Here is a 27,951-nt window from a genome sequence, read left to right on the forward strand (position 1 = left end):
CCAGAGTCTAACATTCTTTGATTTAGGAAGAAAAAAAAAAACCTTAACTCACACTCGGAAACATGAATGACAGTGCGCTCATGCATTCCACTTCATCGAAGTTTTTCACAGTAAACATGAAAGGAGTTTTCAATGCAATGTTTCAATCACCACCTTGGGTCCAAACGCACTTACAAGTGTGTGTATACACGTGCACAACTACCTATCCAAACCAAAGTTGCATTTCCCCAGACCTCCAACGGTCAGGCTAACTGCAGCTCATTCAAGCCTGCACCCACTTCCTTTCCTTAGTTATCTTAAATGTTTCCTTCAAAATTCAGTCCACTTCTCACCTCCTCCAAGAAGCTTTCGCCACCCACCCCTGCACCTGCCCGCAACCAGCCACTGCCTGCTGCCTGCTCCCGCCACCCCCACCCAAGCCCCGCCCAGCATGCAGGAAGTCATGGATTCCTACTCTTGACAGCAACCCAACCAATTTCCCCACCCAACATCCCCTGGAGCTTAGGCTCTCTTCTGCTCACCCTACGTGTCCAGCGCAAGGCCTGGCTTGGCAGCGATCCTTGGTGGTGCTGGCTGAACGAGCCACGACAGATGACAACACGTGGACTTCTCACACGCTCAGAATGGCTCTGACAGGAATCACTGCGCTCACCGCTTGAGGTAGGAGGAGACAGCAGAATGGAGGGCTTGAAGCACTGCCAACACTGTGCGCCTCTCAGCAGCAGCACATCGCTGGAAGCCATGGAGATCCACGACCTGAGAGAGGTGGAAAAACAGTTGGTAAGTAAGCATGCCGGGCTGGGGGTGGTGTCTGTGATGCGCTCAGACCTACAGCTCTCTCCACCCGCCAGGCCCACACGTAAGTAGCTCTGCCCAAGAAACAGGCAAGTGGCTTTTCAGCTCCTCTGGGCTAGTCTCTGAAGTCCTTATGAGAGCAGGGACTCCTCCCCGGCCTTTTTCTGTCTCTTGGTCCCCAAGCAAAATCTTGTTCCTTTCCGAGACCCCGAAGCCTAGGGCCTGTCTAGAGCCAGAGTCTGCCTGGGGCAACAGGAACCATCTGGAAGATACTAAGTCTGTGCCACATGCAGGTGTGCCCACATGTCCACCTGTTTGGGCACGCACACATGCACAACACCCAAGACGCTTACCCACTCTGGATCTCCATTTCCTCACTAAATAAATGGGAAAATGAACCTTTCTCAACTTGTTGGAGCAAGCAAGAGATTAAATCCACCTGGAGCCCTCAAAACAGTGTCCAGTGTCATTTGTAAGCACTACAAATGAATGCCAGAAACCATGACTGCAGCCCCGCACAGGTATACACAAACCCACACTGCCGTTTCCCCACGAGTGAGTCTCAGTCCTGGTCCAGAAAGTTCTTTCTGCAGTGCCCTGGAAGTAAGGGCTCTGGTTGAGTCTTTGAATCATTCATTCATTCATCAAACATTTAGTGACCACCTACAGTGTGCTACCCACTGGAAAGCCAAGAAGGGACTGAGCTCAGTCCCGCCAAGCTGGGGCATGGAGAGGGTAACTAACGATGACACGGTAAGTCACCCTGGTAAATTCCAGAGTGACTTGTGCAGGGTAGAGTGGGGAGGGGGAAATCAGGGTTGGCTTCTTGTAGGAGAGAACACCTAAGGACTAAACGCTGACTTCCAGGTCGGTCAGTTCATGTGATGGGACCAGGAAGATTGGAGGGTGTGAACCAGGTTGCACTGGCTCAAAATAATGAATGGTCACCACGATCCAAACCAGTCACGACCACTTCCTGAGCACCCACCCCACTCAGGGCCCTACAGAGGAGCCTGGCTCACAGCTCTGAGGAGAAAGGGCAGCCTCTGCTCACTCTGGTTCTCTTCCCAGTGCCTAGGAACCTGGAAACCAGTAGGTGCCCAGGGAGTGTGGGTAGAATGAGCAAGAGTTGAGACGCCACCGTTGGGCCACTCTAAAATGATTCCTGTTGAACAGAGGAGGAAACGGCTGAGATTGGGTGGAGCTCTGGGCCCAGGCTAGGCCCTGGCTCTCGCCACGGCCCATTTCCTGCCTCCTACCACTGATCAGGCCAAGCTTACCAATGCGGTTCACTGAGAGAGAACCTGGCCTGCGGAGGCCTCTGCAGCCAACACAGCTACAGCCTCACGGGCCTGGGCACGGGGGAGGTGGGGGGGGCGCAGCGCAGGTTACAGAAGTCCAAGCTCTTCCACCATGGGCCCAGCCTTCAGGGTGAATTCTGTGCATGCGCACGCACGTGTGCGCATGCGCACTCACGCACTCACACACACACTCACACACGCGGGCCCAGCAGCCCCTATTTATCATTTCTCTCTTGTCTAGAAGTTATCTCCTCTATGCTGTGTCAGCCTGTCCTGAGCTTTGCTTGGCCTAGCCCAGCCGGCCCAAGGCAGTCCCAGCTGGAGCCTGATAAAGACCTGCTCTCTAAAGGGGTGGGAGAGGAAGGGCTCCCTGTCCCTGACCGAGACTGCGGCATAGCCTCTGTGGCAAGCAATCCTCCCTGGCTGGGACTCAGGGGAAGAAGAGGAATCCCTGCCCTGCCCTGCCACAGCCCAGCCTTGGGGAGGGAGAGGGAATGGGGGGGGTGATCTGAAAGCCATTGAGGTCATACCACAGGACCCTGGGATGGCAGGGTCTGCCTACTGACCGCACGGTCTCCACATACCAGCCCAGGTCACCTGGAGAAATGCAAGGCCTCCCTAATCTCTCATGGTCATCCTTGGGATGAAAATACTTGCTGTGCAGCTCTGAGACAGTTCCTTGCCCTATCTGGACTGTAGCTACTTCATCTCCACAGTGAGGAACCAGGTTAGAAGAACGTGGGTGATGTGCAGGATCTATCTGCCTTGAGACCAGCTCTTCTAAACTCTCCAAGAGCCAAAACCTGCAGCATCTGGTGTGTGGATGTGCCAGTCCTGGGGCTTGAACCCAAGGCCTCAGCACTATCCCTGAGCTTTTCTACTCAAGGCGGGCACTCTACCACTCGAGCCACAAGCTTGACTCCCTCTTCCTCCTCCTCCTCCTCTTCTCAATCTCCCCTCATCCTCCCTCTCCTATGAAATGATCATCCAAGCCTGGGACCAAGCCCTGGCACCTTGGAAGCGGGTGCCACATTGAACTGAACTGCACTGAGTTGAAGGAAACCAATTAGAAAGGGGTTAGGAGAAACAGATACAGGGAGATGCCAAGAGATGCTTTTGGCAAAAAAAAAAAAAAAAGACCTCAAGCGAGGCCTAGAAAATCTCTGGCTGACACCAGAGTCCAGGCCGGGCGGGGGGTGTGCCACAGACACATCCCAGGTGCACAGTCTCCTCTTAGACCCACACACTAGGACATCTGGGAGCTCAGGACCAGACCCAGCTTTGAGAGAGGGAGGGAAAGGAGGTGGAAAGGCTCAGGCCAACAACCAGCCCTCACTTCTTGTTTCCTTCCCACACTATCAGCTCTCCACTTCCTGTTGGATCCAACTTTGCAAGCGTGTTTTTGAAAGTTTCTATCTTGGAAAAAGAGTTATGGCGGGGAGGGGACAAAGGGCCATAGATCACTCAGGGAACCAACAGTGATGACACAACCCACACCACCTCTGCTCCCTACACTCCCATGGGAGGGGACAGCGGCAGGGCCTGAGCCCCGGGGGCTCAAGGCCTACCCGTGGGAAGCCTCGAGGGTTAGGGAAACCTCAGGCACACAGGTGAGCGTGTACCTATGTCTGTCTGTCTGTCTGTGCAGAATAGTCCCTTGCTCTATCGTGAGCACTCGACTGGACACTAGGAGATAATGCCTCCCCCTGACCTGTCTCACCACATCCTCATTCACCTGTCTGTACTTCACACAGAGGAGCAGTGAAGTCCCACCCACAGCAGGCTGCTGCTTCTGACACTACTCAGGGCTGATTCTTCTGTCCGGGACTTGCTCCTTCTCTGACTTGGTCAGCAGTTATTTGTCTTATTGATCAGGCTGGGGATTGGGGGTGGGGGGTCACTGCCTCCAGGAAGTCCTCCTTCTTACCCTTGTGTTCTAAGAGTTGAATAAGGGACCTCCCTTTTGGATTCCTATCAGGCTTGGGGTTTACATCCATCATGAAACTCACAAGCCATAGTAAAAAAAAACCAACCTTTATGGAGTGGTTTCTATTCCCCAGGGATGGAGTTAACAAAGCAGGGAACATGCATTAAGATTGAGCTGGCTTTAAATTTGCTATGTACCCAGGCTGCCCTGGAATTCTCTCTCCTCCTGCCTCAGTCACTCAAGTGCTGGGATTACCGGTGTGTGCCACTGAGCCCAGTTTGTATTTAACATTCTAAATGCTGATACAATCCTTTTGTCATGGGATAGCTGTATCTGCCTTCCTAGAGCCACTCCCTTTCCTTTCTTACTACTTAGCTCTACTTCCATTTGGAATAAGGGTTAATTCAGCCTCATTATTATGTCATCATTTAAAACCTCCAATTGTAGGTGAAAGCTGTTAGATGAGAATGTGGACATACACCTAAAGGATGGCTGATGAGCTAAAAGTTTCCTCTTATCCTTCTTCACTCATCTTCCTTCCAACCTGCAATGGTGACATTCTGGCTGGAGCTACAGTATCCATCTTGCAACCATGAGAGAGTAGAGTCTCCAGTACTACATTTAAAATGGCAACAAAAAAAAAAAAACAGAAGGTGCTCTAATTCTGATATGGTAAAATAAACTACTAGAACAAACGTCTCACCAATTATTATTATTAATTCTAGGCAAAGTGAAAAGTGCAATGATTTAATGGCACAGGAGAATGAAAGAAGACAGATTTTAGATAGTTGACATTTGGAGAGAAAAAAAAGTCTCTTGTAGAAAGTCCATAGGGCTACGGGTGTAGCCTGAGAGTTGCCTGCCTAGCAAGTGTGAGGCCCTGAGTTCAGTACTTAAGAACCCCAGTTTAGCTGGGTGCCAGTGGCCCACGCTTGTCATCCTAGCTACTCAGAAGGCTGAGATCTGAGGATCGTGGCTCAAAGCCAGCCTGGGCAAGGAAAGTCTGTGAGACTCTTATCTCCAATTAACCATAAAACTGGAAGTAGCACTGTGGCCCAAGTGGTAGAGTGCTCTGCTTGAGCTGAAGCACTCAGGGACAGGGCCCAAGCCCAGAATTCAAGTCCCACACCAACAACAAAAAAAGTTTTGTTTTTTTTTTTCTGGCTTAAAGAACCAGAGAAGCTTCAGGAAGCCTAAGCTTCAGGAAAATAAAGGGACAAAAAGAGTTCTCTACCTAGACTCTGACAAACCTCTGGCAGATTAATGTACTACACAGGCTCAGAACTGCCCAGCAAAAAAGAATTCAGTAGAGATTTTAGTTGCTGTCTTCTGATAGTCTGCAGAATGGAACCATCTAGCTTACTAGATAAAAACAAAATATCAGCATTCTATATAAGAGTCTGGAGTCCTCTACAATATCCTATACATAGAGTCTAGAGTTATAGAGATCTACTCCATATATAAAAAGCAGGAAAATGCAACCAAATCCAAGATAAAGGATAATGAGCAGAGACCCAGATGTTGGAATTAGCAAGAGTTTTAAAGCAATTACAGCTATGATTTGAATAGGTGGTGTGTTGCTAGTCTTGGTGGCTATGTGTACCAAGAGAAATTAGGGTAGGCACCTGTCCAGGGGTGAAGTTGAGGAGAGGTGGGAAAAGAAAAAGAGAAGCGTAAGGAGGAAGAAAGGAATGGAAAGCAAAGAGGAAGGGAAAAGGGAAAGCAAAGGAAAGAGAGAAAGTGGAGAGGATGGAGGACAATGTCTTCGGAAGAGGTTGCTGGTCCCAGGCTCCTGACCCTTATGATCTGAGCGCCACCCCTCTTCAGGACGTTTGCTGACATTCTGAACAACCCTTAGGAGCGCTGTTCATGCTTTGGCCCTCTAACTCCCACTTCCTCTAAATATCGCTGTGTCCAGAGGGGTGAAGAGAAACAAAATGCAGACTGAATTAAGAGTGGTTATAGGGCTGGGAACCCATGGCTCACACCTGTCATCCTAGCTACTCAGGAGGCTGAGATCTGAGGGCCGAGGTTCAAAGCCAGCCCAGGCAGGGAAGTCTGAGAGACTCTTATCTCCAATGAACCACTCAGAAAACCAGAAGTGGCACTGTGGCTCAAGTGGCAGAGTGCTAGCTTTGAGCTGAAGAGCTGAGGGACAGCGCCCAGGCCCAGAGTTCAGGCCCCATGACCGACCAAAACAAAAAAAAAAGAGTAGTTATAGGGTAGGGCTCATTCTATATAACCACCAAGTCTCTACATATCCCAGACACCAGCTTCCCTGTTGTGGAAACATCCTGTCTGATCCTACGATTGAACATGTGCCCCCTGGCTCCCAAGAGGCTTTGTCGAGATAACTGTTCTACCCGCCGGCACTGCCCAACCCACCTTCATTTTGAAGAACAGAGAGCTGGGTTGGCATTGAGAATGCTCGTGGGACCACACACAGGGAAATGAAGAACTTCAAGACCTGATTCTGCAAGTCAAACCCCAAAGCAATGGCACCTGCTGGCTAGCAGCAGCCAACAGTACACTGATACACACCTGAGCTCCCTGCCTACTTCTCCAGACACCTGCACAGCTCACTCCTGCCCCTGATAAAGACTTGTGTGGCTGCTAAGACAGATACTCTTCTCTCCCACTTTACACAGGTTAAAAACTGACCCTGCCAGACATGAAAGGATTTTAGTTTACACAATGGTGTACAATAAATAGTGAGGGCAGATGTACAACCCAGGAGTCCTGTTATATACTTAGAACTAACCAGCTAGGTGATGTCCCGTTTGTCCCACACCTCTACTGTTGCTTTCAAGAGAGGCATGCTTACCTCCATCAGTCACAAAGTTCTAAAGGGTCAGAACTATGTCCCCGCATTTCTGCGTCTCCAGAAGCCAGGAGTGTGAATGTAAAAGCGTAAATCTATCTCAGGAAGAGGAGCCTGAACTAGAGTGCTGGGAGGACATTCTCTGGTAGTCATCGTGTCTCTCCCAGCTAGCCTGTGAGTGACACTAACAGCTGTCCCCCACCGAGGACCACCAGCAGAAACAGGACCCATGACATCACAGCAAAGGAAATTGAATCCAACTTTCTCTCTCTTACACACACACACCTCTGCACACAGGCAGGCCAAAGCAATCTGTCCAGAGCCTTGGGAGCTGGAATGCATTTAGAGTCTCTGAGATTGTCCAGCCGGAACCTGCACAAGCAGAGACATCACCTCATTCCCCCAGCTCTGACAAGCTGATTGAGTCTGGACAGAAGGAATGACTGACTGGTGATTGCAGACTATCCAGTGTCAAGCGTATTGTTCCGGTAGGAAGCTGTCAGGAACAGACCTCCCTGGAGGGCCTGGGGCCTCTGGTTCTTGTTTTCCCTTTGTAGGTGGCAGGACGGTGGGGGTCACTGGCAGGGGACTCATCACCCTTCCTCTCATCAGCCCTGGGTCTCCAAGGTCCCAACTCCTGAAGGTTTGAGGCAAGGAAAGCAGGGGGCAATGAATGCTATCTTCCCCTGAAGTTCCCTTAGAAGACGCTTTTTTTTTTTTTAATTCATTTTCAGTTGTGGGGCTTGAACCCGGGGCTTGCGCACTGTCCCTCTTTTGCTCCAGGCTATCACTCTACTGCTTTGGGCCACAGCGCCACTTCCGGTTTTCTGGTGGCTTATTGGAGATAAGAGTCTCATGGACTTTCCTGCCAGGGCAGGCTTGGAACCATGATCCTCAGACTCAGCCTGCGGAGTAGCTAGGATTATAGGCGTGAGCCATTGGTGAGCCAGCTTAATTTTAATCTGAACACTTAACATGAGATCTACCTTCTTAATAAATTTTCAAATGTATGATATAGTACTATTAACTACAGGTGCAGTGTTGTTCTGCTTAATTGAAACTTCATGCTCATTCAGTAATAACTCCCAAATCTAGAAACCAACATTCTACGTCCCATGAGTCTAGTCTCTATGATTTGACTGTATCCCCAAATTTTAGGTGTTAAAAACTTAAGCTTCGGTCATAATGCCAGCTGCTAAGTGAAGGCAGGCACCTTTAAGGGTAAACTCTTATATTATCATTACCCTCAAAAGGCCCTTTTCTTTTTCAGCCAAAACTTTAGGGCAAAAACCAAGCATGCCCAGAAGTGCACTGGTCTGCCATTTTAACCTTTCAAACACATGCTCCTTGACATTGAGCTAAGTGTGTTTGCCACTTTTCCGTCTTAAACTTTGACCTTAAGCTGAGCAAAGCTGGAAATATACCCACCCTAAAGGGGGAAATATGAATATGTATAGGTTCATTTCCTTTGATAAAGGAAAGCATTGCTCTGGAGATAACTCCCATGTTTGTTTGTTTTTTAAATCAGACACAGGTAATAAACTGCTCTCTATTCTTATTTCTTAACTGTGATTATTTTGGTTTTGTACTCACCAGCATGCAAAAACACTGTCAGTTTAGCAAATATCATGTTAGTGGTATTTGAGAGATAACTGGGATTAGATAAAAGTCATGAGGTGGAGCCCCGTGGTGTAATTGCACACATGACTAAGAGCTGCTCTCTCACCGTCTCCAGTGTTCTTTCTTTGTTCAGTATCTTTAATGTTTTAATTATAATGTGCCTTAGAGAGGTTATTTTCTGGCCTTGTCTCTTGATTATTCTAAAAGCCTCCCATACCCTGATAACCATCTTGTTTTCAAGACTTGAGAATTTTTCCCTGATGATTTTACTGACTCCGTTTTCTACACTTTGAGCTTGTACATTTTCTCTTTCTTCTATATCCATGATTCAATGGTTTAGTCCTTCAATGGTCTTCCAGAAGTTTCACATGTTCTGTTCACACTTTAATTTCCTTTTTAAAAAATCTGGGGCCAGATGCCAGTGGATCACGCCTGTCATCCTAGCTACTCAGGAGCTGAGATTTGAGGATCACAGTTCGAAGCCAGCCCAGGCAGGAAAGTCCATGAGACTCATCTCCAATAAGCCACCAGAAAACTGAATGTGGCACCGTGGCTCAAGTGCTAGAGCACTCACCTTGAGCTGAAGGGCTCAGGAATAGCACCCAGGCCCAGAGTTAAACATTACAACCGACAAAAAGAAGAGTTTCATTTCAAGACACTGTAGTCTGTTGTGCCAAGAATCTCTGAGCCACAATTGGTTCTTACTTTCAAGTCCCCGGAGTATCTTAGTTTTGAACCCTGCCAGGAAACAAACCTCTGAAGCCAACGGGTACTGCCTGAACCCTGAGCATTCCACCAGACATGAGTGCTACACCTGGGTAGTTCCAAGATGAACTAAACCAGACAAGCACCGAGAGTATTTGAAGTGAGCTCTCAGGTGTGTTGTACATTTCTGCACTCAGAGCCCTGCACTGAGCATTCTTCTCCCTTTATTATCCATTCTTTTTCAAAGACCCAAACTAGGGCAAGATAGCTCAAGACTTTACTCTCTATCCCAAGCAACCAGTCCTCACACCTCCGCCTGGACACTGGAAAGTGACACAGCCTTCACATGGCCCACTCCACTGACAAATCTCAGAAAACAACAATCTACTTCTTGAATTCAGTAAAGACTGCCTTCCTCACTGAATACGATTTATTCACTGCTCTGGTTTTGATCTTTATTTATGTTGTCCTTTATGTTTACTTAACTGACGCACTGAGACCTTTATTTTCCCAATTGATTCCTTGAAACCAGATTATCGAGATTTCTGTTCTTGGTAGCAACTTCTGAAAGCATTATGGGCAGATGGGCAGATTGCATGCTGCTTCCTGGATCATTCCTGGCCTCGCCAGGCCTGCAGGCCCGTGCCCTGAACACACACCATCGCTGTGCAGCGGGGCTCTCCTGGCCTCGCCAGGCCTGCAGGCCCGTGCCCTGAACACACACCATCGCTGTGCAGCGGGGCTCTCCTGGCCTCGCCAGGCCTGCAGGCCCGTGCCCTGAACACACACCATCGCTGTGCAGGGGGGCTCTCCCAGCTCTAGCACTCAAGCCATTGAAAGTCCAGCTCTGAACAATGAACGGCCTTGCCTTAGAAAAATACATCTTCAGTCACCCAACCCCAAGAGTGACAATTTGGCTAGGGTTTTGCCTAGGTGTGGCAACTCTACAGGACTTGGGCCCGAGGTCTCACCAAACCCCCACAGGGGTATGTAAGTGTGGACATTGCATTTAGCACGCAGCAGACTGGAGAAATACAGCCAGCAAGACAGCCGCCTGCCTGCTCACCAACGGCTCTTCTCCTAAGTCCAGAACATTTGTGAAGCCAGGAGGTTTGGCACCGGGCTGCTTCCATCCTTGCCGGCATGGGTTTATGGATATTAAAAATGTGCTGATGTGAAACACCATGCACACACGCTTCACTAGAAGTGCTGCGTGCAGAAACACTGCTCCTTTTATCATTTCCTCCACCTCTGCTGGAAACGATCGCCCAAAGATGATGTGGAGATTAATGGGGCGTCAGACTGCTGTGTGTTCGTAGGCTCCCTGTCAGCTCCCATCAGCTATGGCTAGGACTGTAGAGGCGACTAGGACACACCTTACAGGCAGAGTCTGAGGCCGGGGAGTGGCCTGGGAAAGGAGAAAGCCAGCCTACTCCCTTGTTGAACACGTTCCCACGTATCCAGGCCCTTGCGGTGAGAGAGCCTGTAGCAATATGGTGACCAGCACCTCCTGGGTGTACTCTCCCAGGCTGGCAAATCGCTTCTACACAAGTCTGAGTCCTTCCTGTGCTAGCCAGTCACTCTCTTTTTTACTCCCTATTGCTCCCCTCCCTGTAGGAATCCAGAGAAATATATCCTGGGTAAGGATCCAAGAAGGTATCATATCCGGATACAGATAATCTCATCCTAAGAATACCTGTATAGAGGGATCTGGGCTACTCTGGGGTGGGGGGTGGGGGAGAGCTCAGAATATCCCTCAGCTGAGGTACCACTGAGGCTGTCTAGAACCACAGAGTCTTTAGATAAACAGACTTGGAGATAAGCACCCAGGTGACAAAAGTCAGAAAATACATCAAAGACAGGCACTTCCCTCCTCCACCCATCCATGCTCAGAACCTCCTTGTTCCAAAGTCTCCTAGAGGTGCCATACCTAAACCCAGCCATGACAGCAAATGAGGCTTCCTCTTCTCTGTGTCCAGGAACTACAGGGCCTAGAGATCTTACCAGTGCTGAGAAAGGAAGCCAGTTTGAAGGAGGCACTGGCAGGGGGCAGGAGGCCATCTGAGCTCAGCTCTGACTCGGGAGTCCTGCCATTCTCCCAACAGTACTCCCAGCACTGACACTGAGGACCTGGCCCACTGTTACCATGCCTCAACATCTGACACTATTTGCAGTGTGCTCTGTACACCCCAGCTCTGTGAAGGGGAAAGCTTGCGTCCCATACCCACCAGCATATCTGAGGTCCAAAGAACCCTCATCTAGAACACAGAACCACGACGTCCATTCTCACTGAGTTATTGCCACCACATGGTTCTAGGGGGACTCACATCTTCCAGGTCATTGCAAAAGTAAGAGGAAATAAATGTATTTGGCTTCATTGGCTTGATTAATAGCCCTGATCACATGAAGACATAAACACATGATTTAAGGACCTCCATTTATACTCTTGCCTTGGGCTCCCAACCAGTAAGATCAGCCCATTCCTGACAGCTACTTTCTTTTGGTCCCGTGTTAGCCAGACCACAGAATTTCATTTACAAAGTGCCTCTGTCTCTAACTAAGCAATTGGGCTGTTGAAGGCAAGAACCAGCACATGGTTGTACTAAAACTGGCTTCCTTTTGCATCTATAAGAGTATTTACAAAGTATGAAACAGGTGTCGGGTCCTTAGGGGTGGGACAGGCTTGGCTCTAGCTTGACAAAGATGTTTACAATGCCAGCAGAATCATTTGGGAAAAGAAAACATATGGCAGAGAAGTGGCCAGGCTAGGGTTGAAGATTTACCATTGAACATATGCCCCTAATTAAAGAAAATTATTCACTTTGGCATGCAACCCTGGGGAGCACTGTAAATGGAAGCTTTAGACAGAATCTATTCCAATAGTTTTTAAGCTCTTCTTAAGCAGCAAAATCAAGCATTTATCAATGAAAACTTACATGAGACTCCAATAATAAGGCAGCCAACAGGAATAAACAGAAAAATCAGTCTTAAGCCCATTTAAACGCTTACTGACTTTTTTTGTTGATTTTGTTGATTTTTGTTTTTTGTTACTGTTGTTATGCTCTGTTGAGATAGGATCCTACTATTTAGAACAAACTGGCTTTGAACATGATCCTTCTCCTTTGGTCTCCCTAGTACTGGGATTATAGGCATACATCACCACGTCAAGCTCCTTACTGATGTTTGGGAAGTACTTTGCTATTAATAGATCTCCTTTAAGTTCTTCCTGAGAAATCTGGGTATTCTAGAACTAAATTTCCTAAAATTATCCACCTAGCAGCAGTGGGTTACATGGGTGCAGGCTGACTAGCACCCATCTCCCTCTTTTCTGCTGACAGTTCTCCCTCACACACAGGATTTAGGGTTTGGCTGGAGCAAGCTTGCATATTCCTACTCCCAGGCAGTGGCCACATGACCTACACCTGTCCAATCCACACATTCCAAACCCAGTCATCAGAGATTGGCTCAGAAATAGAAGGCGAACAAAGTGGAGCTTTTCAGAGGGGCTCTCTACACCTACTATGGGAAGGAAATAGTGATGAGCTCTGATCACATGGGTGAGGGAGCCCCTGTGCCCCCCTTCATGAAGTCAGGTCTACCCCAGGCTATTCACTTCCATGAGACAATACCATACCCTTCTCTACCTCGCCAATTTGGTCAGATTGCTATTAGTTGCCAACAAGCGTCCTGACTGGTCTGAATCACATATTTTACACAAGAAACTACTAAAATCCAGAGAGTAGACATAAACTGAAACCAGTCTAGCACCTAGCTCTTCACATAAGTGGTCATTTATGGCTTTTCTTCCTTCCTTCCTCCCTCCCTCCTTCCCTCCCTCCCTCCCTTCCTTCCTTTCAGCAGTCATGGGGCTTGAACTCCAGGCCTGGGTGCTGTCCCTGAGCTCTTTTGCTCAGGGCTAGCATCCTACCACTTTGAGCCACAGAGCCGCTTCCAGTTTTCTGGTGATTAATGGGAGATAAGAGTCTCACGGACTTTCCTGACCAGGCTGGCTTTGAACCGAGATCCTCAGATCTCAGCCTCCTGAGTAGCTAGGATTATGGGCATGAGCCACTAGTGCCCAGCTTGGCTTTTCTTTTCTTCTTCTATTCTGGGGACTGGATGAGATCCCAAGACATAGAGAAGGCTGCAGAATGGTAATATGATACTTTGAGGAACTGGAGCTCATAGGATTTATTGATTGTTGACCAACAAGGCCCAGTGGGGCTACAAAACAGATCTGTCTATTCTTCCCCAGGATCCTTTTCCCTGGCTGCCTTTTTCTATGCTTCAAAACAGATCATCTCAAAAGGACCGTCTAATGAAATCAGAAGTATCGACCAGGCTAGATGGTAGAAAAGAAACAACCAACATAAAGCAAGAGTGTTAGGTTTTCTCTAAGCTCCTTTGTCCTTTTGAAGAGGCCAGTGTTGAAGACAGGAAATGGCTCCCATGCTCAGATATAAAGAGTTTTATATGAGGGGGGGAGAGCAGGAAGGAGAAGAGAAAGGGTGACAGTGATCAAGAAACTCATGATCAAGTGGTCAACACGCAGTGTGCTCACAAACTGGCATGCTGCTTGTACAACTACCTAAAGATAATATAAACATTTAAAAAAATAAGATAAGTGAAAATAAAATAATAAAATATAAAAAGAACCTCATATAATTCTAACTATTCAGGAGGCTGAGATCTGAGACTCTTGGTTCAGAGCCAGCCTGGGCAGGAACATCTGTGAGATTCTTATCACCAATTAACCAGCAAAAAGCAGTAAGTGTCTGGAGTGGTAAAGTGAGAGAGCAAGAAGCCCTAGTCTGACTCAATACACAGAGAGAGACAGAGACAAAGAGACAGGAAGGAGAGAGGGAAGGAGGGAGGAGGGAGGAAGGAGGAGGAAGAAAAAAAGAAAGGAAGGGAGGGAGGGAGGGAGGGAAGGAGGGAGGAAAGGGAAGGGAAGAGGAAACAAGGCACCTATAATCCTAGCTACTCAGGAAGCTGAGATCCTAGGAACACAGTTCAAAGCCAGCCTGGGCAGGAAAATCCATGAAACTCCAATGAACCACCAGAAAACCGGAAGTGGCGCTATGCAGGTCATGAGTGCAAACTCTACAACTGAAAAAAAAAAAAAAGAAAAAGAAAGGGACTCCTTGAGCACGTTTGCATGCGAGTAGCGCACAGGCTAAATCAAGGTGGTGGAGGTACCCCAGGCAGACATGCTGAGTGGTCCTAGGAACCAGTCCCTGGTGGGGAGGGGTGGGGAGGCCGAGTGGGGGAGGTGGACAGTCCGCTCTGCAGAGAAGATGGCTTGAGCGGGGGTGGCAGGGATTGCCGCATGTTCAAAGATATGTCATGGGAATAATGGAGTGCCCCAGCCGCAGGCCAGGCTGACCTCCCCAAGTATGTGTTTGGGAGTTTACAGCTGGAGTGCTTGAAGAGAGCCAGGCCCACCCGGATGGATGCAGGCAGCCGTAACCCTTCCCACCCCCAACCTCGGGCCCTGAGCAGAGAGGTTTGCAGAGTCCTGTCTGATGGGGAGCAGGAGGTGGAGAAGAGGAGTCTCACCTGACCTGCCTGAGCCTGTTCCTCAAAAGCACCCTTACTTGGAAACCCCAAGCCAGCAGCAGCTTCAGATCATGAGCCAGGAAAGCCTACGCAGCGCGGGACACAGGAAGTGGGGGGCCAGCCGGCCAGACAGACAGCGGGGTGGACAGAATAGGCAAGAACCAAAGCACAGAGTGCCCCCTCCCATGGAGGGGCTGCGGTAGACCCAACCCTCCTGCCGGGAAGCCCGGACCACCCCTCTGCCACAGAGGACAGACAGCACAAGCCAGCCAGGCGCTGGTGGCTCACACCTGTAATCCCAGCTACTAGGATCACAATTTGAGGATCAATTTGAAGTCAGCCCAGGCAGATCCATCGCTCTTCTCTCCAAATAACCAGCAAAAGGCTGGGAGTCGAGGTGTGGCTCAAGTGGTACAGTGTCAGCCTTCAGCAAAAAAAAAAAAAAAAGCTAAGGGAGGGCACTCTGCCCCTGAGTTCAAGCCCCAGTACTGGCACGGTCACTCCAATCACATCCAAGAAGCAGAGATGGGATGGGAGGGCTCTCAACTCCTACTGGCTGTTGCTTACCAGAGCCCTCTGACCCTCTTCCCCAAGCTTTTCCTGCTCCTTCGGCCACACAGGATAAAAGTAATTGCCCACAATGCACCTGTGCACATGTACTCCTACATACAAACACACATACACACACAACTTCACAGACACACGTCACCATAGCGCCCCCCCACATAAACACACACACACACTCACACACACACACAGCCATCCTTGCTCAGGTGCACCGACTTGGCCTAACGTAAATGGACATGGAGGTCGGTCCTCTCTCACGCGCATACACATAAAGCATCAAGTCTCTCCCCGTGTGGCCCCGGGACAGTCTGGGGTCTCAACTCAGCCCTGCCCAAGGGTGCTGCCCTCGCTCATTCCATCTCCTTTAGGTCTCTCCATTTGAAAGGCCTCATTCCTGGCTCAGACACACCTCGGCAGAAATCACAGTCCATTTCTCACCACAAGCAGCTCACTTTCCTTATGGAAAAAATACTGAAAACAAGAAGACTTCTTTTGTAGGTCTGGAACGAGGCTGGGTGCACAAGGCCCAGCACACAGTAGGTGTCCAGCCCCCCCCCTTCCCCTGACCAATGCAGTGCCTCCTTTGCTCCTCATTCTCTTACCCACAATCCCAGGAAGTTTAATCACCCCTTAGGATGGAGTGAGACTGGAACAGGTTCAAGGGAAGTTAGGAACACCTGGCTCCAGCCCATGTCCCCACACCCCAAGGCTGCATCTAGGTCTGTTCCCCTCATGTGGAGCTCCAGACTTCCAGGACATCTTTGATTAATAAGAAGCAGAAAGATAAGCCTCGGGATAATTAATAAATCATTAGCAGCATTACTTTGCATCAGATAAGCTCATTAATTGTTCCCATTTCCTTATAGAAAAGCCCAGGGTGGGAGGGGGAGGGGGGAGGGGGGAGATTAGGGAGAGGGGAGGGTCTCCTCACAGCAAGATGATCATAAGAGAAATCCAAGCTCATGAAGGAAAGCAGAGCGCTCTGCTCAGTGAGCGCCCCGCAGGTGAGGGTGTCCCACCACACCCCCATCCTTTCTGGAACTCACTAGCTGAACTCTGACAGGGATCCCCCCAAGCGAGCCCAGGCGCCCCGATCCAGAGCTGGCCAACGTGTTTCTTCTCTGCCACCAACACCAAGTGACTGACAGGGTCTGCTGTAGCTGTACTAAGAAAAAGCCACATTCAGTGGAAGGCAAAAGGAGTCATGCCTGTCACGGGGGGGCGTGGAATAGGTCGTGAAGGCATAAGGGGTCTGTCCATTCATTCATCCACCCCTCCATCCTGAAAATGAGGATCGTCAAATGTTTACAAAGGCCTGCAGAAAACGTGTGAGACAGACCATGGAACTTCTCTTTGCCACCTCTAAGGTCCAATTCCTTTTCAGGAGCAAACTGCAACAGGAAATAGCTTCCCAAAGCCATCTCAGGGGTCAGTATGAGTGCCTCACTGTCATCTTGCGACACCTCCTTCCCTCAACGAGGTGGCAAAAGACTGCCCGCTCCCTAGAGTCCACCAACACCCAAGTAGCTGCTGTGCCATCTTCTTGTGAACCCTGAGAATGGAAGCACAACCTCATTCTCTTTGAAGAACTGCCTTGGAGTGACGATTGTGTACAGGGGTGCTGAAGTGTAGCACAATGAAACCTCCCTCAGACGCTGCTGGCTATATAGGAAGCCTAATGTAAAAGTAACAGTAATAAAGCAAAACAACTAAGGAGAACAAGAAGTAAGCCTTATTAAAGTGCTCTGAGGCTGGGCACCAATGGCTCACACCTGTAATGCTAGCTACTCAAGAGGCTGAGATCTGAGGACTGTGGTTCAAAGCCAGCTCAGGCACAGGAAAGCCTGTGAAACTCTTATCTCCAATGAACCACGGGAAAAAAAAAGGAAGTAGAACTGTGGCTCAAGTGGCAGAGTGCTAGCTTGGAGCACAAAAGCTCAGGGACAGCACACAGTCCCTGAGTTCAAGCCCCAGGACTAGCACCAGTAAATAAAGTACTCTGAGAGATTGAAGGCAACAGACATTACTGAAAGCTCCCTCTCTGAGGGAAGTGGCATATGGGAAAGGAATAGAAAGACTGGGAGACAGATGCGAGTTTACTAGTGGGACATTTAAATTTGCCCCTTGGGTCCTTGCCTGCACTCAAGAGGGTAGCACTGCACTAACCCGGCTTATCCGCCTGTAGCAATGATCTTCCTTAAATTTAACTTCTGCAGTGACATCTGGGTATGGAATCGATCTCAGGAGAGCTCAGGGGCTCAGCTGAGTCTCAGAGGCCTGGACTGGTCAGTGGGGAAGAAGAAGGCTGCTCAGATCCCCAGAGAGACCAGGACACCCCAGCCTGGCCCCATCTCTACCATACCGCCCTAGCAGAGCCCTGGGTTCTAGGCCCTGGAGGCCTTCTCTGGATCACTGGGGACCTGGACAGTGAAGAGTGAAGCCCAATGTGGTTTTCCTTAAAAGCATCTACTGAAGACTGGAGACCTGACTCAAATGGTAGAGTGCCTGTCTGGGCAAGCTAAAGGGCCTGAGCTCAAAACCACCAAAATATCTGATGACATCACACTCCTGAATCTGACCATCCCTTTAGCCAATTCCTGATACATGTTACCGTACAAATAAAAAGCCAAGGAGCAAAATAATAATTCTGTAACACACCGAAGACCATTAAATATCAACACTGGATGGGGAAATGTTTGCAATACATATAATAAACAAAAGATAGAGTTTCAGAACATGAAGAGTTCCCAACAAATCAACATTTCCCAGAGGAAACACAAACAGCCAATAAGCCTGTACGCTATTGACATTAGAACCAGGAACACTCACAACACACACACACACACACACACACACACACACACACACACACACTACACGCACACCTGTCACCAGCACCACTACCACCCTGGCCTGTCTACATAAATAACCAGGAGAATCTCCATACATTGCCAGTGTCTGAAGGAAGACCATCTCCAGCTAAGGACCACTGCTGATGAACCCATGAAAATATGCTTAGACAGTTGTAAGTAACATTTTTTTGTTAATGTCACCTTCAGATTGGTCAGTCATGGGGCCTGAACTTGGGGCCTAGACATTATCCCCGAGCCCTTCTGCTCAAGGCCTAGGACATCAAGTCCTAGCACTCTACCACTTTGAGCCACAGCTCCACTTCCAACTTCCTGGTGATTAAATGGAGACAAGAGTCTCATGGACCTTCCTGCCTGGGCTGGCTTTGAACCTCCATCCTCAGATCTCTGCTCAGGTACAGCACCCAGGCCCAGAGTTCAAGGCTCATGACCGACCAAAAAAGAAAATGTATATAAGCAAATTCCAAAATACAAAGGGCTCGTGTTATACACATAGAAATAAATCTCTGGGTGATCTGTGTCCTCCCCACCTCCTTCACCCCCTCCCCAGCAAACATCAGGTTACAGAAAGTGGCATAGACAGGGATTCATGGAACAATTCAGTCCCCTCAATGATGTAGGAAGCCTCGGCCTGGTAGTGGAGTGCAGGACGACAGGAAAAGCACATTTGGCCAAAGTTTTGGCCACAGACTAGAGACACATGCTAGGCTAGGCTGGGCATATGGTTGCTCAGCCATTCCCTGAGACGGGCTAAAAAAGGAGCTTGCCAACTTCAAAACCAGTCTTATTTTCACTTTCACTCCATAAATAACTCCGGGGGCTCCTAGGGCCTACCCAGGGCCTGCTAGTGTTTCCCTCCTCCCCCACTCCCCCCCCCCCATTTCTGTTTACAAATCACCAGGCGCCTTTCCCCACCACAGTGAATTGTCCTTAAACACAAAGAAACCAGAAGTTCTAGGATTCAGAGCTATTTTTAGCTTCCCTTTATTTTTTTTTTTAGAGTATTGTAATTTTTAAATTATGTTTTCAGTTCTGGACATGGATCGACGGTTTAAAATAGTGGATCTAAAGCACAAGCTTAGAGGCAATGAAAATAGAAAAAAAAAAAAACAACTGCAGATTCAGACTAGCAATGGTGCACACATGGCTTGTGACACACGTGTCTTTGGCCTCCGAGGTTCTCTGGGACCGGTGAGCCACTTGGCTCGCTCTCATTTCTGTAAAGACTTTGGGGCTTGGCAGAAGAAAGGAATGGAAGCCTCTAGATCCAGATAGAGTAAGTGAGCTCTCCTACAGAAAGGGAGACCCAATCACTGCAAAGGCTAGCACATGGTACAGGGCCACACAAGCTTGACCCCCTCTACCCTCTGCGGTATTTGTTCAGGAAGCAGTCCTAGAAACTCGCCCCAACAGACTCCGGCCATGGAAACAGCATTTTTTCCCCCAGGAACAACTTACGATCCAATTCAATTGTCTCTGCCAGGCGCCTGTAATCCTAGCTACTCAAGAAGCTGAGGTTTGAGGATCACCCAAGTTCAAACCCAAGGTAGGCAGAAAAGCCCATGAGACTCTTATTTCCAATAAACCAGCAAGAAGTTGAAAGTGGAGGGCTGTGGCACATGTGGTCGAGCACCAGTCATGAGTGGACAAAAACTAAGGAACAGTGCCTAGTCCCTGAATGCTAAGCCCCAATACTGGGTCCTCTCCCCTGCTCCCCACAACTAAAAGGAAAAGAAAAATCCAGCCAAAAATCGGCAAATGGTCTCATGAAATACAGCACCAGAGAGGCTTGTGGAGAAAATGATTTCTATGGGGAGACCCAGGTGCCTCTGCCCACTCTCCTACCCACTGGGCAGGGGGAGTGGGGGAGTGTTTGGTCCCAGCCTCTCTTCCTTGACATTGAGTGGACACCTGTATCTGGGTAATCCCTGGGTAAGCTGCTGGCCCACAGCCCTGCCCCCTCCCCTCCCCCCTGCTTCCTGGCCAAGGGGACATCAATCGCCGGGCACACCTGTGGGCCAGCAGCCACTGATCCATGGGCAGGGCCCAGCAGGACTGAGGTCTAGACTTTTACAGCACTGACAAGGCTGTCCCCCATCTGAGGCTGACCTCTGACCTACAGGTGGGCACAACGATCTTACCTACATGTCCCAACTACCCCCAGTCCCGTTGTGAGCTGCACCACCCCCCTCGGCCTCCAGGAAGGTATCTGTTTCAAGTGGGTCCCGTTGCACAAACCCGTGAAGATATTCATTTCAGGCAGTCGCAAAGCAAAACAAACAGAGAGGCCACGGAGCAGGGCTTTGTGTGGAAGGCTAGGCCGGGCAGGCTGGCCATTGTGTGTGTGTGGGGGGGGGGGGGGGGGGAAGGGCGGTGCTGTAATCCCCATCAGGCAGGCCCAGCCCCAGCGGCCACCTGCCCGGCTCAGAGACAGCGAGGTGCAGCTTTCTTCTGCTTGAGCTATCTTCAGATCCCCATTCCTCATGGGCAGCCCCAGAACTGCCAGAGCCTCTTCTTTTGGAGAAGCAGCCCAAGCTACCAGGGCCACAGGGTCTGAACAATCTTGCCCTTCTCCCACACTTCCCTTACTGACCTCGTTCCTTCACATCTCCATCCAAGTTGAAATCCCCGGTCAACATCCACAAGGACAAACCAGTTGAGACCGACTGCAATTGCCCTAAGTCCATAAAGCCCTTTAGAGAACTCACCCCGCCCCCCCCCCCACACACACACACACATACACACCCACAGAACTGAATTCCCAACCTCAGCATAGTATGTTTCCAAATTTGTTTAGGACTTGTTTTCTTTGAGTGTTGGAGTTTTCTTCCTAGAGGGTGCACCTAGATTTTACTCAACTTAGTTCTGAGTGTTGGCCGTTTCTTGGTATGTTTCGAAGGGCATCTCTTTTTCACGTGTTCTGTGGGTTGCTGGAATGGAAACACAATTCGTGTCTTTCATCATTGTGTCAGCTTTCCATCACTATGCCAAAACAGTCAGGATAATCTAGCTGCAGCAGGAAAGGGTTGTTTGGGCTCATGGTGCCATGGATTCATCACTCCATGATCACTTGGCCAATCTGTTGAGAGTCTATGGTGACTCGGTATCTTATAGAGGAAGCATGGGGCAAAGTAGGTGTCATGGTTGCCACAAAGTAGAGAGGGAGAAAGAGAGGGGGAAAGGACAGGGAGAAGAGAAGGAGAGGAGAGGAGAGGAGAAGTCAGGAGAGAAGAGAGCGGGAGGGAGAGGGAGATAAAGAAAAGGAAAGAGGGAGGGAGAGAGGAGAAGGAGGAGGAGTGGGGAGAGAAGAGGGTCTGGGGAGAAGCGATTTAAGTCTTAATATTCCCTCCCAGGGCGAAATCCCTAGTGACCTAACTTATTCCCACTCCATCCCACCTCCTGAGCCGGTTTACCACCTCACAACAGCACCACAGCTGGTGACCAAGCTTTTAGCACATGGACCTGAGACATACTTTCAAACCACATCTATCGACAAATATTGGTATGTGCCTGTAATCCCATTTGGCCCCTCCCTGAAGGATTTTAATCCTTTTAAACCTTGGATGTGTTATAAGCCTAAGGATATATATCATCTTTACAAATTTCTTATGTTGCCTTGCTACACACACACACACACACACACACACACACACACACACACACGGGGGAGGGAGAGAGACAGCGCGAGCACACACAAATGTTGAACCTGGTCTTTTACACAGTTTTCCTGAACTTCATTCTACTGCTAAAAAGAAAAAGAAAACCAACAAGAGATTCCATTACCACATTTTTACATGCATGTTCAAAGTTATATCCCCCTAAGTAATTCACCGGGCTCACACAGCTAATCAGTGTGAGTCTGACCAAGTCTTCTGTTCTCAAAATATGTCCTTGCACACACACACTTGCTCTCTCGCGCTGTGTGTGTGTGTGTGTGTGTGTGTGTGTGTGTGTGTGTGTGTGTGTGTGTGTGTGTGTGTGTGTGTGTGTGTGTGTGTGTGTGTGTGTGTGTGTGTGTATCTACGTGTCCCAAGACTTTGGAGATTGTTGTATAGCACTGTGTTTTTAACTCAGGGCCTTGTACGTGCTAGGTAGACAACTCTACCACATAAGCTACATCCCCAGCCCTTTTCTGCTTTAGTTCTTTTTCAAATAATGTCTTCCATTTATGCCAGGGACTGGCCTGAAGCTCAATCCTCCCAAGTATACTTCCACATATCTGGGGTTAACTGGCAGTTGCCACCATGCCTCCATGCCTTTTACTGAATAAGACTTTTGTGTGGGGGCTGGACTTAAACTACCACCCTCCTGATTTCTCTCCCAAGTAGCCACTTGAAGCCACCAGACCCTGTGTGGAGTTTTTTGTTGTTGTTGTTGTTTTGTTTGTTTGTTTTTTGGGTCCGGTCTTGGGACCTAAACTCTGGGCCTGGGCGCTGTCCCTCAGCTCTTCAGCTCAAGGCGAGCGCTCTACCACTTGAGCCACAGCGCCACTTCCGGCTTTTTTCTTTTTGCTTATGTGGTGCTGAGGAATTGAACGCAGGGCCTCAGGCATGCAAGGCAAGCGCTCTACCACTGAGCCACCTTCCCAGCCCCCTGTGTAGAGTTTTTCAAGATGATAAAAGGGGGGTGTCTGAGGTTTGAGAAATACTACAACAAACCAAACAAGTCATTCACTTTGAGGACTGTGGGATGCCATTGTACCCACGGATCTCCAAAGAGGTGGCACAGCAATAGCTTCTCAAAGTTACGTGAAGCTGGAGCACTCTTTTACAGTACCACCACGAGGACTTAACAATGGGAGGTTTGCCATGTGATGCCAGACTGCTTCCTACAGATGCACATGCCTTGCTGGGGACATGGCTCAAGTGGTAGAGCACCTGTCTGCCAAGTGAAACCTGACTTCAATCCACAGCTATTACAGAAGAAAATAACTTGTATAAGGTACTTTTGTACCCTTTTAAAAATTAGCATGAATTTGCTATAGAAGAGAGGACTTTTTTGCCAGTGTAGGGTCTTGAACTCATCAGGACTTGGGCACTGTCCCTGAACTATTTTTGTCAATCATGAGACTGGAACTCAGGGTTTGGGCGCTGTCCCTGGCATTTTGATCAAGGCTAGCACTCTACCACTTTGAGGCACAGCTCCACTTCTGGTTTTCTGGTGGTTAACTGGAGAGAACAGCCTCATAGACTTCCCTGCCCTGGCTGGCTTTGAATCTTGACCCTCAGATCTCAGCCTCTTGAGTAGCTAGGATGACAGGCATGAGCTACAGACACCCAGCTAAAATGCCCTTTTTTTGTAATCACTGTTGTATTTTTATACATGCCAACAATCTATGAGATTGAAAAAGGATGAACACATACCCTTTTTAACCCAACAGATTCATCTCTTATCTTTCACAAAGATCATTTGAAATAACTGGCTCACCTCTCCTCTTACAGTGCACCACTTGGATAGAAAATAATCCTTAATGGGAGGCCTGAAATTGCTTCTCTTTTTGAACCTCTGTAATTACCTTGCAGCAATTACCTAGAAGCGGAGTCATAATGCTGACTGTCACAACATTTTTGGAATTCTCGATACACATTAAAAATCTTGACCTACTTGGCCTAAGCACTTTCCAAAAAAACGTAACTATTACTTCACACTTCCACAAGCCATATACACATGCACACTCCTTTTCCTGGATCCAGACAGTATTTAAGTGTTCCCTTTCATTAGTCTGTTAATGCAATGGATTAAAAATGGTACCAAAAGCTGGGCACTGGTAACTCACACCTGTAATCCTAGCTACTTAAGAGAGTGAGATCTAAGGATTGTGGTTCAAAGCCAGCCCTGGCAGGAAAGTCCATGAGTCTCTTACCTCCAATGAACCACCAGAAAACCAGAGGTGGCACTGTGGCTCAAAGTGGTAGAATACTAGCCTGAGCGGAAAAAGCTCAGGGAAAACAGCGCCCAGGCCCTGAGTTCAAGCCCCATCACTGTTCTAAGTTAGCACTGCTTGAGTCACAATCAAGGTAAGCTCTCTCCTGTCTCTGGTCACCAGTTCCCTTGCTCTGCATTGCTTTCACATGAGTAGACACAGACCCTGAAATCTGCTAATAGACATCTCTCAATTTTTTTTTTTTTTTTGCTAGTACAAAGACTCTAGAGCATGGGTACCAGGTGACAGCCTTCAGCCAAAGACCTGGCCAGCCTCATGGCAGACAGCTGGAAACCCGAGTACCTCTTTGCAAAACCACTTTCATAATGACCAGACCTCTGACAGGTTGCAGATGCAGGATAAACCAAGAGGAGGATAAAGTGAGAAGGCCATATGGGCAAGTCTCCTCATGGCCACAGGACTGGAAACACTATGACACTAGTTTTTAATCTCCCCCACTCTCCGGCCCTCTCTTTCAATTTTCCTAAATGGCCCAGCCGCTGCTGTTGAGAAGGTATTTAATATGGGTGAGGATTTAGCTGTTCCTCTAGGAACGGGCTGGGCCATCGCTCTGGAAATGTCATCTTGATTTGCTGCTTCCCCAGTAAGTAAGAGACTTAATGGGGCTTAGGTGGTGAAGCTGGAAACACAACTCCCTAATGAAATGGGCCACGGCTTTGCCCACTGAGCTGGTTCAGGGTACAGCAGCCCCGGGAGCATTACCAACTGGCAAGGAAGGTGTCGAACATGAAGGATAGTCATCCCAACCAACCTTCTGCTATGAGCCACGCCAAGTTCCCCGAGTCTGCCCTCTTCCCCCAATTCCCTCAGCATCCCATACTTAAATTTCTACTAACGTTTATTCCCAAGTAGTAGAATTATCTGTTGGTTGGTCTTTTCTCCCACCCTCCTACCTCTACTCCAACTCAGCAGTTCTTTGAGAACTGGGACTGTCTACTGTGCCATGACACTTTGGTTCAAAGAGAAGGTATCCATCCCAGAAGAAGAGGTCTCAGTAAATCACTGGTGAGTGTAAAGATGAAAGCCAGGAACTAGTGGCTCACACCTAGCTACTCAGGAGGCTGAGATCTGAGGATCATGGTTTCAAGCCAGTCTCCCCCCACAAATAAAAATGAATGATTATCTCAGGAGCCTTAACGTGATCCTCACCATCTTTCTACTATGAGTCTATCACACACCTGACTTTTTTCATCTATCAATTCTCTTATGAAGGTATCACACACCACTACAGCACTATGAACAGGATGCTTTCGCAGGACTCCGTTGGGCAGGCAGATCCCAAGAGGACCTGAACAAAATGGGGAAGGAAACCTAGGCTCACGTGAGACTTCTGCCTGTGGAGACGCGTCCCAGCTCACCGCCATGTCAGGGGATTACAGATGTATGGAACAGGAGGCTGTAACATCCTACTTCCTGAGTGGGGAGCGGGAAATGTTTTTCTCTAACTCTCTCTGCTTCAGCTCTGTCATACTAAAATAACCCTAACCCTCCAAAACCACATCAAGCTAGTATCTCCAAAAGCGTTAGGTGCTACCACAAAGCTAGCTGAAGCCCACCAGCATGGTGCTGCTTCCGCTGCGAGGTGACTCTTCACTCCAGCAAGCCTCTGGCCTCTGAACCCTCCTACATTCCACATATAGATGGGTCCTGTGTCTTCATAGGATTTACCTCCAGCCCTCTGGAAAACAGGTACCACACCTCCACCTCCTGTCGGCCTGTCTTTTCCCACTTAGGTAACGTGTTATCAGTACAACAAACCAATGTGTTATTCTTCAGTTCAGGCCATCCTGAGGCAAGGCCCTAAATGTGTACTGGATGGATCCAAAGTACCTGCGCCTTCTCACAACTGCCGGGTTGATGCTCAAGGATCAGCTCCTGGATGGCTGTGACAACCTTCTGCCAACAAGGACAACACATCTGGCTCAGCTGCCCTGGGCATGGGGCGGAAGGGGACATTGGTGGGGGGGATGGGAGAGTCATACTCTGTATTGAAATCAAAACACGACTATTGAGGCCAAAACTTAATGGATTTGAGTGAAGAAGGCTTACTGCCAAACGAGGAACTTGATCTAGCACAAATTCTAGCTGAACCCTTGGAATAAAGTGGAAGAGAACTGAGAAAGAAGAGGTGCCTGTCAAAGCCAACAGATTTCTGTCCTCTGTGAACCAAGAGCAAACTCTTAGGTGATGTTTACTGATGGGAAAACTGAGTTTTTATTTTTATTTTTTTGTTGGTTATGGGGCTTGAACTCAGAGCCTAGTCACTGTCCCTGAGCTCTTTTGCTCCAGGCTAGTGCTTCACCACTTTGATCCACAGCTCCACTTCCAGTTTTCTGGTGGTTCACTGGAGTCTCATGGACTTTCCTGCCCAGGCTGGCTTTGAACTGCAATCTAGATACTGAGTTTTTCTGCTTTATGAGATATCCTTCTGTGTGTCCGAAGTATCAGATTCAGGACTATATAAGCCAGATGCCTCTGCTGAGGACCTGAGGTCCTGGTGCTCTTGATGGAACAATCTAGGATTAAGTCATGTGATCAGATCCGCTCAGTTTCAGCAAGTGAAGCAGCCAATCCACAATTTCTCTTTGTGCCTGTCTGCTATTCTCTATTAAAACCCAAAGTGGTGCAGCAGGCTGGGGAATGAGAAACAGAACCTTGGCATCCTTTGGGCCTCTCAGGTCTCTACCCACCCAAACAATCCTGAGTGTAGTGTTTTATTCCTATCTTATCCGCAGAGGAGGGTAGCACACCCACACACCCAGCTTGTGTGTTCTGGGCAGGTCAAGGCTGAGCACAGTAGAAGCATTGGAGACAATTAACCAGCCAGACCTAGAGGGACTTCCCTAGAAGTGACCCTGAGTGGGAGTGAAACTTGAATCTGGAGAGGTGCCTGTTATTTGTCTGTTCCTTTTAAATAACTCCGAGGACCTAGAATCTCAGTCTAAGGATTTCTGTTCACCTGTCTGCTGTCTGTCTGTCTCTCTAGGGGGCATCCGCAGCCTTCCTCCAGACATCTTGCTGGCCTTCTCTGCAGGAACCAGGTCCCATCCATATTCAGAAAGATGAAGCCAGGGAGCAGCTGTTCTGTTCCCTGGGGCCTGACATCCTAATGGGGAAGAATGACTAGTGATGAGTGTGCTTAACTCAGATGAGAGGGGTTTACTGTCTCCTGGACTTTCTGCTCCTGGCACTCTTTTCTGACCTCAGTGTGCAGCAGCAAGACCAAATGCCACCCCGGCGTCTCTGGTTTCAGATGAGGATTTGAGGACTGAGTTAGGGAATTAGTTCAAGGTTGACAGTGGAAGCAATGAAAGCTAAAGCAACCTGGCTCAGATGGGTTTGTTTTGGGGGAAAAGACACATGCATGTGCGCACAGAGAACCTTCAAACCTGTCTTGTGTGTCCAATCAGCATTTGAGCTGCCCCTCGCCTGCTCCACCAAGCCAGAGGTACCGCTCAAGGGCACCCCCAGGGGGTGGTCACACTGCCTGTGGTCACCATTCCATAGAACTTCCCCCCATCTCTCCAAGTCGCTCCTTTATCTGTTTATCTGGGTTAACTCAAGCAGTGCTCAAAACGAGTTCCCTGTGTATATGAGCTCCATTTTACAAGTAAGTTGAGTGTCAGCGAGGTTAAATGACTTGCCTCGAGGGCACTGTGGTGAAACAAGAATTTAAACCCAGGTTCTTCTAATTCCAAACCCCTGGTTCACTGCTACAGTTACATTTCTTTTGTGCCAGTCCTGGGGCTTGAATTCAGGACCTAGGAGCTGTCCCTGAGCTTTTGTGCTCAAGGCTAGTGCTCTACCACTTGAGCCACAGATCCACTTTCAGCTCTCTGGTG

General features: G+C 48.7%; 1 protein-coding gene across 1 annotated transcript in view; it reads left to right on the top strand.

The window, feature by feature from the left end:
- The first annotated feature begins 678 nt into the window (after positions 1–678).
- Positions 679–27,951, top strand: part of LOC122095285 (proline-rich protein 23A-like) — a 59,840-nt gene continuing 32,567 nt past the window's right edge. The window contains exon 1 of the mRNA XM_042665751.1: positions 679–780. Coding sequence (XP_042521685.1) covers positions 679–780 — 102 coding nt within the window. The remainder of the gene's footprint in view (positions 781–27,951) is intronic.

The sequence above is a fragment of the Dipodomys spectabilis genome, unplaced genomic scaffold, assembly GCF_019054845.1.
Source record: "Dipodomys spectabilis isolate Male_0828 unplaced genomic scaffold, ASM1905484v1 ptg000342l, whole genome shotgun sequence".
NCBI classification, from domain to species: Eukaryota; Metazoa; Chordata; class Mammalia; order Rodentia; family Heteromyidae; genus Dipodomys; species Dipodomys spectabilis.